General features: G+C 37.8%; 1 protein-coding gene across 1 annotated transcript; it reads left to right on the top strand.

Annotated features, from left to right (window-relative positions):
* Positions 1–311: 311 nt before the first annotated feature.
* kdf1b (keratinocyte differentiation factor 1b) lies at positions 312–12,147 on the top strand. Its single transcript, XM_046844448.1, has 4 exons — positions 312–568; positions 6,081–7,021; positions 7,777–7,845; positions 10,920–12,147. The coding sequence occupies exons 2-4, from the start codon at positions 6,100–6,102 to the stop codon at positions 11,021–11,023; spliced, it is 1,095 nt and encodes a 364-aa protein (XP_046700404.1). The 5' UTR covers positions 312–568; positions 6,081–6,099; the 3' UTR covers positions 11,024–12,147.
* Positions 12,148–13,379: the final 1,232 nt, after the last annotated feature.

The following is a 13,379-nucleotide window of genomic DNA, read 5'->3' as shown; positions in this document are numbered from 1 at the left end:
TTGGGGTACTTTTCTGGAGACATGTTAGGGTAGATACCAGTTGGGGTACTTTTAGGTAGGCTTTAGGACATTTTATTGCAACTCTGGCCCCAGACTGCCACCTACTGGGGATAAAACAGAACAAAACAAAATTGTAAAAACAAATACTACTTTTTTAAATCTATAATATATTTAAACCCCTTTATTGCATTTCTTTTGAATTTATGGGGGTTTGGGAGTGTAGTAATAACTTTATAATTATCCCAGGAGTAATGACACACAGGTGAATAGGGTGACCTGGTGGAGATGACGTCAGCAGGGGTTGTTCACTACCTGTTGCCTCAGGTAACTGAATTCAGCAGTGTAAGGGGAAGACATAGGGCAGGTAGAAGACGGCAGTTGGGTAGCTTGGTAGTTTGCTTTTACACTCAGCTCGAGCTTGTGCTCGTGTCCATACAGGACAGCTGTGGATTAATCTTTCTGTTGTAGGTCAGAGTGGTGTTTACCGGGAAAGGAGGACAAAACACAGACTGCACTTCCGGACTGCGTCATTTTTCTCGCTCTTTTTCTCTTCTTCTGTCTCTATGCCGTGAGTAAAGTGTCTTCTTGACTCTATTACCTGCTGATAAATGCTGTACCTGCATGATGGGGTGTTATTGTGAAAGGGGAAAACAACAGGCTGTAATAGAAATGTTTGAGGTGAAGGTGTAGACAGAAGTAATGACCCCGGTTTATTTGTGAAGCAGAACACTCTCTCTTTCTCTTTCTCTCTCTTTCTTTTTCTTTCGGTCCTTCTTTCTCCTTTCTTTTCTTTTCATTTCATATGAACATATTATCAGGGCGTACTATAGGCTCTAATAAGCGTTATGGAGCATTATGCAGCAGAGTATATCTGTGGATAGTTTTGTGTGTGTGTGTGTGTGTGTGTGTGTGTGAGTGTTTGCACGCTCGACTAGGCCCATCTATCAAAACACACCTGACAACATTCATACACATCCCTCACTATCTATCTATCTATCTATCTATCTATCTATCTATCTATCTATCTATCTATCTATCTATCTATCTGTGTGTGTGTGTATATATATATATATATATATATATATATATATATATATATATATATATATATATATATATATATATACACACACACACACACACACACAATATCTCACAAAAGTGAGTATACCTCTTTTTATACTTTTTATAGAAATTAAACTTGGGTATATTTTAGAGAATTCATTGTGCATCCTGTATAACAGTACAGATTTACTGTTCTTAAAACAGTCCTATTGTAGTGTGATCAAATCTTCAGATATGCTTTTCTGCTCACTGCAGTTGAAAGAACGATTATTTGAGACACTGCATTCCAATACAACCGGAACCAAGCTAAACATTTTCCTCTGATTTCTGATTTTCTTTTCAGCACAGTGTAACTCATAGAGCTGTAACTGTTTTTTGAACCAATCCATGTAAATTCTATAGACTGTTGTATTTGAAAATCACAGCAGGTGATTACAGGATCACATTTGTCTTCATTCTGATGTTTAATGTGAAATAAAGCTCTTGACCTATATTTGCAAGATGTTGTACATTATGCTGCCTCATAAATTAGCTGATAAATTACTGCATAAATATGCATAGGTATAGATGGGCATATATACAGTATCTTACAAAAGTGACTAACCATTTTATTATATGTTGTCAAGGGACAATACTAGAAATGAAATTTGGATATATTATAGAGTAGTCAATGTGCAGCTTGTATAGCAGTACAGATTTACTGCATTCTAAAAATAACCCATCACTATTTAAATAACTGGCAACAAAAGTGAATACACCCTAAGTGAACATGTCAAAACTGTGTGCAAAGTGTCAGTGTTTCTGCTTCAGGATGTCACAGTACATTTTGGAATATGAGAAACATAGCTTCCCACCAACTGCTCTCACCAACATGCTTGACTGTAGGCAAGCATGTTGGTACTTCTCAACCGAGGCATCGCCACACATACTGGACATCATCTGAGCCAAACAAGTTTATCTTAATCTCATCAGACCACAGGACATGGTTTCAGTAATTCATGCTCTCGGACAGGTCCTCTTCAGCAAACTGTTTGGGAAGAGGTTTGGGGGTCTTCCATAAAGACAACATGAAACAAGTGTTTTTTGCAATTTTTTTAAAAGTAAAAAAAAAATGGGGGGGAAAAATCACATGTACATAATTATTCACAGCCTTTGCTCAATACTTAGTTGAAGCACCACACACTAATTACAGCCTTAAGTCTTTTTGAGTATGATGCTACAAGCTTGGCACACCTATTTTTTGGGCAGTTTCTTGCATTCTTCTTTGCAGAACCTCTGAAGCTCCCATCAGGTTGGATGGGGCATGTCATTGCACAGCCATTTTCTGATCTTTCCAGAGATGTTCAATCGGGTTCAAGTCTGGGCTCTGGCTGGGCCACTGAAGGACATTAAGTTGTCCCATAGCCACTCCTTTGTTATCTTGGCTGTTGTTATCGGAGCGCTCTGGAGCAGGTTTTCATTAAGGATGTCTCTGTACATTACTGCGTTCATCCTTCCCTCGATCCTGACTAGTCTCCCAGTTCCTGTCACTAAAAAATATCCCTACAGCATGACGCTGCCACCACCATGCTTCACTGTAGGGATGGTATTGGCCAGGTGTTGAGCGGTGCCTGGTTTCCTCCAGACATGACGCTTGGCATTCAGGCCAAATAGTTCAGGCCAGTCTTTGTTTCTCATGGTCTGGGAGTCTTCAGGTGCCTTTTGTAAACTCCAGGTTGGCGGTCATGTGTCTTTGACTAAGGATTGGCATCCGTCTAGCCACTCTACCATACAGGCCTGATTGGTAGAGTGCTGCAGAGATTGTTGTTCTTCTGGACGGTTCTCCCCTCTTCACAGAGAAACGCTGGAGCTGTTTCAGAGTGACCATCGGGTTCTTGGTCACCTCCCTGACTAATGCCCTTCTCCCCCAATCGCACAGTTTGTGGTGGGTCGGCCTGCTCTAGGAAGAGTCTTCCAAACTTTGGTTCCAAACTTTCTCTATTTAATTTTCTTTATTTCTCAACCCTCAGTGCTGCAAAAAATCTTCTGTAGCCTTCCCCAGATCTGTGCCTCGATACAATCCTGTCTCGGTCTACAGACAATTCCTTGGATTTCATGGCTTGGTTTGTGCTCTGACATGCACTGTTAAGTGTTGTGGATAATTTTTTGGACACTGCATATATATATATATATATATATATATATATATATATATATATATATATATATATATATATACACACACACACACACACACACACAAGTATCCCTCACATTTCAGCAACCAGTTTATAAACTTTACAACATTATACTCTATACTCTCTATTTTTTTGTTTATACATATATAAAAAAAAAACTTATTAAAAAAAACATAGGCAATCAACAAAGCGATGCAAGTGTGAATGTTGTCAGGTGTGTGTTTGTATATGTATGTACAGTGTGTGTGTGTGTGTGTGTGTGTGTGTGTGTGTGTGTGTGTATATGTATGTGTATATATAAAATACATAATGTGTGTGTGTTGCAGGATGATTTCTTTTCCATGCTTAGTTATTTCTCAGTATGTCTTCTGAGGTCCAGGTTGATGTGGATCCAGTGTAGGTTTGGATTTACTAGTAATGCAGTACACTTTTCCCCAGGGGGTTCTGAGGAATCCAGGTGCACTTTGTGTCCAAACAGTGACAGAAAACAAACAAGAAAAAAAAAATACACATGGCCTGATATTTATTTTCCAACCCTGTCTCAGCCGAATAGAAAACCGGAAAAATAATGGCGGTACCACTTGTTTTTTCCCCCAATAAATCACGTTATAAATCTTTAAAACACATATGACGTGTGGTAGAAATATTCAGTAATTTATATTGGGTTTTTTTGCTTGTTTTATATCTTTCTAACTTTTCTGGATGCAATATGCACAGCTTTGAGTGACAAGTGACTCTTCATTTGTCTTGTTAATGTTCAGAACTCTGGCGCTGAAATCGGTCATGTTGCAGGGTTTTATGTGGTTCGGCAGGGTTGATGGGACTTTGTGATATGACCCTTTTATGTCTTTCATGGGGTAGTGCTTTGGCAATATTCACATGCACACACACACACACAAACATGTCTGTCTTGCAAATCTTCATCTGCTCTGTTGTTTTTCTTGCACGTTCTAATCTGATTGACAGATCAGGTTGACTCACTGGACTTCAAGGGATTCCAATAATCCTCAAGATCTTCTTGCTTTGAAGTTTTTTTTTCTTTGGTTTGTATTTCTTCTGTGCTTGAAGGACAATTTCTAGTGGGAATGAAAGCAAATGTGAATACATCATTTGAATTGAACAAGAGGATTGCAGTATTCCATGCAAGAGGTTTCATTTTTCATATTAATGTCAGGACGAAGTCAATATGGAGTATGTAGTAGTGTTTCTGGGGTAAGAACTGAGGTTTGTGGACAAAAAGAAACTCCTACCATGGATATAAATTCAGATACAGATTTTTAAATCTGATACGAATGAAATTGGCGTTTTTTTGAGTTGATACACTTTTCAATCATTTATCTCCACAACCATTTAATTCTGTCAGGTTAAATGAATAACCTTCTCTGATGGTACAGCACTGTCGTTTCTTTACATCACATATTTGCGTAATTTGCGATTCTTAGATTGTACTTAATGTAAACAAAAAATATGTCCAGGAAAATATGCTGTGCATATTAGATATCCTATAATTTCTCTGTTTGCAGTAAACAGACATTGGTTGGATTTATCTCCTTCAAATAATGTATATTGGGAAAAACCTTCAAATCACCATCATAGTGAATGCTAATGATTAATTAGAACATGGTCCAGTTTATTAGTAAAAATAATATTTTCCTCTAGAAAAAAACGATAATAGAAAGTAGATTGAGTAGAAGTATGATTTTTATTTTTTTTTTTTTTTTTTTTTTGGAAGTAGTTGAATAATCTATGTTTAAAACCTTAATGTACCAGTGATCAGTTATTTAGTCCCAAAATGCTGATAGTTACAACTTTTTCATAATATTTTAAGTGAGGTTTTTGGAGAGCACTGAGTCAGTCAAACCTGATCTCAACAGAGAAGTCAAAACAGAGTCTGTCCTGCCTTAAGTCAAATTCAGCCCCACCCACTAGTAACTCTTGCTACATTAGATGGTAAGCTACATTTATGGAACACCAAAAGGGTCAAACAGAAACAAAAGACGGCTGTGTAAGAAAAAAAAAATTCTATGTATATGCAGTGGTGGACAGTAACTAAGTAAGTGTAATTTGTTACTGTACTTGAGTAGCTTATTTGTGTATCTACTTTACTAAAGTATTTCTGTTTGTTTCTGTTTGAACAGTTTGTTCTGTTGTTCAGTCTTGTTTGTTTTTTTACTCAACTGCATTTAATGAAAATGTTTTGAACTTGTTTTGATTGCTGCTTGGACGTTTCTACTTAACATGAACATTCAACAGCTAGCAGAGCATTTTGAGAGGAATAACTGATAGATGAAATTCCTGACTCTAACTTGCCACAACACAAGTGGCCTTATTTGCTTATTTTTTTGAAGTGTACTCATAGTAACATTGGAGGGTTTTTTTTTACCTAATCTGAGTTGATTAAGTGAGAGTCTAGTGAGAAAAAATTTATAACAAGACATTGTAGCCATAATAAATCAGAGTACTTTGGATACTTAAGTACATTTAAAGGCAAGTACCTTTGTACTTTTACTCAAGTAAAAGTTTAAAGGTAGCCAGGTGTATCTCTAGTTTAACTCAAGTACCTGGTTTGTGTCCTTCATCCACCACTGTGCATATGAATTGCTTAGGAATTCCAGGATTAGAGTTATGTGTATTACTTATTCTTACATATCCAAAGGTGTGTTCTAATGCCTCTAAATGATTGATGATACACACATAATGGGCTAGAGATAATGGTCTAGGGGTGTTTTTGGAGTATGTAGGGGAAGTCTGAAGGGTATTACTGCTCAAAAAAGTCTGTTTAATAAAACAATATGTACCAATTCAAATAAGGCATCTTGCACTTTGCTTCTTTAACAGACCCTGACACTACAACACCATGTCAGGCCATGGCAAAAGAACCTCTCAGAGGTGGGAGAGAGCAGGACACCCTGAAGGATCGTTAATGCAAAGTAGTAGGCAGTATGAAGAGCGCAGTGTTGACCCAGTCAGACTTGAAATCCAGTACCCTGGAGCTGTCCACAAGGTCCGTCAGAAAGATGCTAACGGTAATGCTACTGAGCCAGAGACCGTCAGCTTTTTGCCTGGCAAGACAGAGCCTTCATCTGGTTCCTGCATGTGTGCGCCATGTGTCTCTGTGAAAAGCTGTAGGACATTTGCGTGCAGTGTGTTGACCTGTGGACTGTATCGGGTGTGTAGGAGAATGCCATGTCTTCTGTCTGGGGAGGCCAAGGCTGATGAGCCAGAGGTTGTCAAAGCTGTGAGTCCAGATGAAAAGACTTTTCAGGATTTTTATCCCGACCTTTGTATAGGCGGTGTGAAAGTGGATCCATCGGCACTAAAAAATGATCATGAGTCAGTCTCGTTCCGACTTCCTAAAACGGACATGGACAGCCCGACATATCTGAGTGTCAGCAAGCATTTTAGTGATTTACAAGACAAGGACTTTATTTATGAAGGAACGGACGAGGATGTGGACTCGCTAATCACGCGTAAGCTGCTGGAGGTTTTCTCCGAGTTCGAGATCAACGAGCTGGCAAAATGCACGTCGGACTCCATGTTCCTGAAGCGCTCCCAGGAGATCAGTCAGCTCATCTCGGATATCGTCGAGGAGCATAACATTAAGGAGCAGGAAGCAGAATGCCGGTTAGTCCGGGAGATCATTCGTATCAGCACGCGAAAGACCAAGAAGAAAGCGGCTGTCCGACAGCAGGAGCTTCAGAGAGACAGTGGAAATGACACCTGGAGAAGCAGCAAGAGAAGCAGCAAGAAGAACAGCTTCAATTCCATGAGTGACGGAAGTAAGTAGCACCGACCTGGTTTAGTCTTATATGGATGTTTCATTTTAAACATAAAAATCTATCTTATCTCCTCTCATGGGTCTTTTCCAATAGCATTGAGAGCTATAGTGACAGTTTATAAAGTGCTTTATGGCAGTGGTCCCCAACCTTTTTTGCGCCACAGACTGGTTTAATGTCAAACAATATTTTCACGGACCGGCCTTTAAGGTGTGGTGGATAAATACATCAAAATAAAATGATACGACCGCCATAAAAACTGGTATTTCTAAATATAATAATAAACGTGAATCCACTGTTGTTGGTTTTTGTTCATTTTGCTCGCTTGGGGGTTTCAATTTAGCCGTAATGTATTATGTGTCCGCGGCCGGAGCAGGCCCTTTAGGAAGGTAGAGGATGTAGGTTAGACATGTGACCAAGGCAAGTATCTTGACATGCATCAAGAGTGAGTCATAGACAGATGTGGTGGAGAGAATCCGGGAATTTCCCAAAATAAAATGTCATTCAGAATCAGAAAATAAATAAAACGGAAATAATGTAAGTTATGTATTCTTTCTGTGCGGCCCGGTACCAATTGTTGGGGACCACTGCTTTATGGTGCATAGCTGGACAAATAGATCATACATGAACATTTTCTAATGCATGTTTTAATTAGGCAGCTATTTGTGCTTTTAAAGATTAGCAGAGTTTTGCTAGTTTGTGAGAACAGGAATGCAGGTAGTTAATATAGTTTAATTTACTTATTCATTTTTTTATAGGTCTAAAGATTTCAGAGGAGCGATCCGATGACATTGAAGCACGAAATATGCGGAACAACAGTAAACAGTGTAAGCTATTTTCAGCAGCTCATCCAGAACTGATCTTCCTGTCACTCAGCCAAATTAAATAGAAACCGGATTCAGGCTTATTACTGTTTAGTTATGACATATTGCAATAACCTATTTCTTTCTTCTTAACAGTTTGACATGCACAGTTCCTCATTAGTTCCATTGTAAATTCAGAACATTTCTTATTAACACATTAAAGTGAGCCACACCCTCATTTGACAGTCACTGCATTCTAAATTGAATGTTTTTTCAGAGAAAAAGCAGAACACTCACAGTATTTTTATGATTTAATATTCTAAGATACACAGTGATTTGTGCACCTTCTGTGCATTCTACTTCCCAACGTTGTTTATACGATTTGTTCCTTAATGAACAAATGAAGAGAAGAACTAATGAGCACCTAATGAACAGCTCCTGTAGTGAAGTATGGAGAGTGTTTAAAATAAATAAACCGCATTACACCCAAACATCAAATTTTAATTACTGACTAATGTAATGAATTAAGTAAGTAAGCTAGTTGGTAAGTAATTTTAACTACAAGTATAAACACCATAACTATGCAGAGAACTGCATCCAGAACCCTCTCTCCAAAATTTGATGACGTGACTACCTTCTGTTCAGGGAGATATACATTAAAATCCAAAGTGGCGTTCAGCCCCAGCTTCCACACAAGGTTTTTGTGCCAGAATGAAAAATGTAAACTTGCGCATCATAATGAAAGTTTCGATAGTTGTCAAAGAAATTTGAGTCCATTTAAAAGCCATTAACAGTTCTAACTTTGTTAACAAAGACTTTGAAGAACATGTTGCTCTGTTGCCTCAGGGTTCTTTCAGTTTCTGTCTGTTTTTTCCTTTTTCATTGTGTTTTAGTTTTTATAATATAAAAAAATTTAAATTTAGTTTGGGCTAAAATGTAATTCCATTTTAATCCGGGTCAGTAATACACTCACTCATTCCTTTGATCACTTTTCCAGGCTGATATCTTTGACCCCTTTCTTGTTTTCCTTCCTGAGTGTGGATTTTGGACTGTTTGCTTACAAAGCAAAACATTGAATATCAAGGCCAGTGTGTTAGTGAGACATTTCGATATTATTCATTTATTATTATTATTATTATTATTATTATTATTATGCTTAGGCTGGAAAATAAGTGTGCATTTGCCCTAGGATATTGTTGATAATAGATCATGGTTTTATGGTACAGTGACCTTGTATTAGAAGCCACAGTAGATTGTAGTATCCAAAGCCTACTAATGCTAATGAGCCTCCAGGTTGCTGCACATGACACCTCCTTCAGAAGGCCTCGATAGAGGTGGTGAACGTTTTCTTTGACTTTATACACACCTTTTAGATTTGCCTCGAATACTTTAGGGTGTGGTGTTGTTTTTTTTTTTTTTATAAGTGTTTTGCCAGGTGTGTAATTGTATTTGGTCACACCTAATATTTGTATACTGCTATTTACACTAGTGATCAGATAGTGTGCGTTTAACCAGAATAAAAGTACCATTTTCAGTAGTCAAATTCTCATTGCCACACATCTACAATGCAATTTATGCAAGAATAGTTCTAGTCAAATCTACTGACATTCCTATATTGGTAATAGTGTAATAATGAAGCATAGTTGCTTTTAAGAATAGGTAACAGTTTGTGTATATGTGTGTATAATTGATCTGTTCAACCCAGTTTTTCAGTCCTTTTCACTCCTGGAATAAAAAATGATCAAATCACTGCACCACCCATTTGCCACTGCTGGGCACCTGAGCAAGGCCCTTTAATTCAATTCAATTTTATTCATTTTTATTTGTATAGCGCTTTTAACAATGAACATTGTCTCAAAGCAGCTTTACACAGATAATGTGGTAAAAGTGAATATGTTCTTTATAAGTGTAAGTTTGTTCCTGATGAGCAAGCCGGTGGCGACTGTGGAGAGAAAAATCTCCCCGAGATGGCATAAGGAAGAAACCTTGAGAGGAACCAGACTCAAGAGGAAACCCATCTTTATCTGGGTTGCACCGAATGTCCATTTGTTGCAGATTTGTTGATGATCAGATGCAAACTGTAGTCCTGAGTCAATGTAGCAGTCTGTTGACATTAACTACAGTCCAAATCCTTCCTCAAAGCTCCCGTTCTTACTCTGGAATTTCATGGAACCACCCAAAGCGCTGAAAGGCAACTGTTCAGTTGTGTAATTGTGATCAATGAAAGTCGCTCCCAAATGCCATTAATGTGAATGATGAAACTGCAAAAACCAGCTGTGAACTCTTCCAATCAGAATCTTGCAATGATTCGTGTTTTTTTAGGTGCTTTTGTGATCGTACTACAGTGCTCATGTGAAACCCTCTGAGACACACTGGACTCCTTTCACATCTGGATTTAGGTCTGTCCACATATGATCACCCAGGATTCATGTCAAGTCTGAATGGGGTCTTAGAAGTAATGTAAGAGTTCTTCTCTTCGGATCTGCCCGATTCATCGTGACACCCCACCTCTGGATAGAGTTCTAGTCACTCTATGCTGCTGGGGATGGTTCCACATAAACAGCATCAAGATTCTCGAAATTATTGAGCAACTCAAGAACTATAATGATGGAATTAATATCAACAGTCTACTACAATGTCTCAGGACCACAGGTTGCATAAACAGTTCTACATTTAGGCATCCATCACTGCACAGCTCGACAAAATTGGAACTGTAGTGAAAGGACATTTGGTGCCACCCAGATGAGGAGGGGTTCCCTTTTGAGTCTGGTTTCTCTGAAGTTTTCTTCCTCAAGCCATGTCAGGGAGTTTTTCCTTGCCACTGTCACCACTGTAGCTCTTTAGGGCTAAACTTAACATTTAACAAGCTTATAGGCACTAAAATTATACAATCTTTCACACAACTTTATAACCTCTTTATCTCAGTAGGAAGTACATTGTTAGAAGCGCTATACAAATAAAACCGAATCAAAAGTAATCCGGGAAACTTTCGGACATTAGTGATTGGATCTGGAGACACATTTAAACTTGGCTACTTGTGATGTTAAATGATGATGCTCTCTCTCTCTCTCTCTCTCTCTCTCTCTCTCTCTCTGCAGCATACATGGTCAGCTTTCCTGTGTCTCACTCGCCAAACTGCACAAACAACGTCACACCCATCACATCAGACACTCCTTTACTCTCTCATGGAGTGAGAGCCTAAACATATAGTTTTTGGTTTTCCCCTTAAAATATTCTCTGTGTGACCTCTGTGTGACCTCTGTGTGGGATTGGGGTGGATCATGTGCATTACTTTTACTTTATAGCCTAAAAAGGCTTTGACTCATTTAAAAGCTATTGACACAATTGACCTTTTTATTCATGGATAAAAAATTGTTGCCTTGTCCTAGATCATAATGATCGATAAGGTAACAGACATGAGCATCAGAGGTGAGCATTTAGTGTTTAGAAATTTGTTCCTCAGAAGAGCCACTTTTGCACTTTTCTTAAATAGTGACTGAAGGACAGCTGACTTTTGCTCTTCCTCTTCCTCCAGCTGTTATGCCCAGGCGATGTATATGATAGTAAATATTACTGTAGTTTAATGCCTTTGTGACATTGTAAGTTTTGGAGTCTGGGTGTGTTTGTGTTCGTTCTCATTGCTCTGTGGTCTCATTCTCAGAGAATTCGATTATTTTTTTTGTTTGTTTGTTTTTTTTTTTTGTTAAATCAAAGTTCAAGCTAAATGTGTAATATTACATCAATTGTGTGGAATGTCTTGCTAGATTTTTTTGTGTGTTAGTTGATTTCTGTAAATAAAGTGTAAATTAAATTCAACTGGAAGTCTCAAAGTAATGCTGACCTTCAGATACATTTTAGTTTTGTACATGAACTTCTCTGCTGCTGGTTTTTCTCTGGCACATATTTCCCTTTACTATTACACTTCTCATTACTTCGGGACAACTATTACACTGTTTAAACACAGTTAAATTAATGCACAGTGAAGTTTGGGAAACAAAGCTTTTTTTTGTTTAGTTGTTTTACTACAATAAAAAGCACCAGGAGCAGTTTGAATAAAAGCCAAAGTTCTGGGAAAGGATAGAAACTTTAACCTGCCGTAATTGTATAAATCTCGATTGTATTCATTATGTTAATAGGTAAGCTATATAAACTGGTGAAAGTGCTTGGAAAAAAGATAAATTATGTCTATAAAATTATATATAAAAAATGTAAATGTTATTTGAACATGTCTAAACCAATACAAACACAAGCATTGATACTATTTTTTGTGTAAGATTGATGTGTATTAGAATTATAACAAATATAAATCAGTTAACTGCAAAAAGACCTTGCTTTTTTAGTGGTTTGTCTGGTTCATTTAGACTCAAGGGACACATTAAACTAGTTTAGATTACACCACTTTCAAATGTGTTTAAAAACAGTCATTGGGATATTTTGAGCAGTAAAGATACGCAGATGCAGATGACCGTGAATAAAAAATAAAGTCAGACCAGTTGAATGAGTTTTTATCTACACCATCTTTGCTGTCTAAGTGCTCCGGCTGTTTAGAGAAAGCGTGTGTGGGTCTGTGTCCATTTTTAAATGGTTTTGCAGTCAAGTGAGGACATTGTGTATCCAAAAACACAGCGTCCTGCTGTAGAAGTTAAGAGGCATTTCCCATAAATGTGCCTCTTACACTTATTTAATTAATTGTGTAGAAACATCCGGGAATAGCGAAAGTAAAAATACGTGCTTTCGTTTTTATTGTACAAAACATGCTTAGTGTTTAATCAAACTCAACACATTTGTATTTTTCCATTGGATTCTGACATTCAGACATATTAGACAATGAATCCAACTATCACCAATGTCAAAAAAGTGCAGTCAAAAATATTTGTGATGACTTTTTTTATTTCACAGTGTCTCTGTTAATACAAAATACCAATTCAAGAACTTTACCTTCCTTTTATCCACCCCTGTTTATTCAGTGTGTTTGATGTTCTCACACAGGCCTGGAGGTAATTCCAGTTTGTGTTGCTGGGATGTTCCTACAGGGGATGTGTGGAACAATCTACATATTGTTGCTCATATTTTCAGTTGAAAACTATTGTTTCGTAGGTGAAGGCAAGGCAGAAATCACACGTATCTCCCTTCGGGGGTTTGGTACTGAATGCGAAAGCTGGTGGAAATGGGGCTAAAATACAGCTCAGGTCAACAGATAGATAAATAACATGGTTGACTGTGGACTTTCTAACAAGAGCACATATATACAAACACAACTGGTCTGACAAGTTTGTGTGATTGGAAGATAACCAGCTCACAACCGCTCTGAGTCAGTCACATCATCATAACAGCTAACTATTTAAAGGAAACTTCTGCATTACTTCAGAGCTATTTATCTGTAAACAATCCCGCAGTGATGCAGTAAACACTTACATGAGATTACTAATGGCTTCAGAGAATAGTATTTCTGAATCTGCATTTGGAAGAACGTTCTAAAGTTATTACGTCATAATAGTGGCTTGGAGTAGAGTAAGACAATGACCACAAGTGACCACAAGGTGGAGACTAAGACAAAA

This window comes from Silurus meridionalis, chromosome 29, assembly GCF_014805685.1.
Source record: "Silurus meridionalis isolate SWU-2019-XX chromosome 29, ASM1480568v1, whole genome shotgun sequence".
NCBI lineage: Eukaryota > Metazoa > Chordata > Actinopteri > Siluriformes > Siluridae > Silurus > Silurus meridionalis.
Note: the sequence above shows the minus strand (reverse complement) of the source record. Positions and strands in the feature narration are given on the sequence as shown.

What these genes read in the sequence shown, in the direction of transcription:
- kdf1b (XM_046844448.1), top strand. Translation starts at nt 6,100, where the DNA reads ATGTCAGGCCATGGCAAAAGAACCTCTCAGAGGTGGGAGAGAGCAGGA. An exon ending in CAATTCCATGAGTGACGGAA is followed by an intron (nt 7,022 to 7,776) that starts GTAAGTAGCACC and finishes ATTTTTTTATAG; the next exon opens with GTCTAAAGATTTCAGAGGAG. An exon ending in GCGGAACAACAGTAAACAGT is followed by an intron (nt 7,846 to 10,919) that starts GTAAGCTATTTT and finishes CTCTCTCTGCAG; the next exon opens with CATACATGGTCAGCTTTCCT.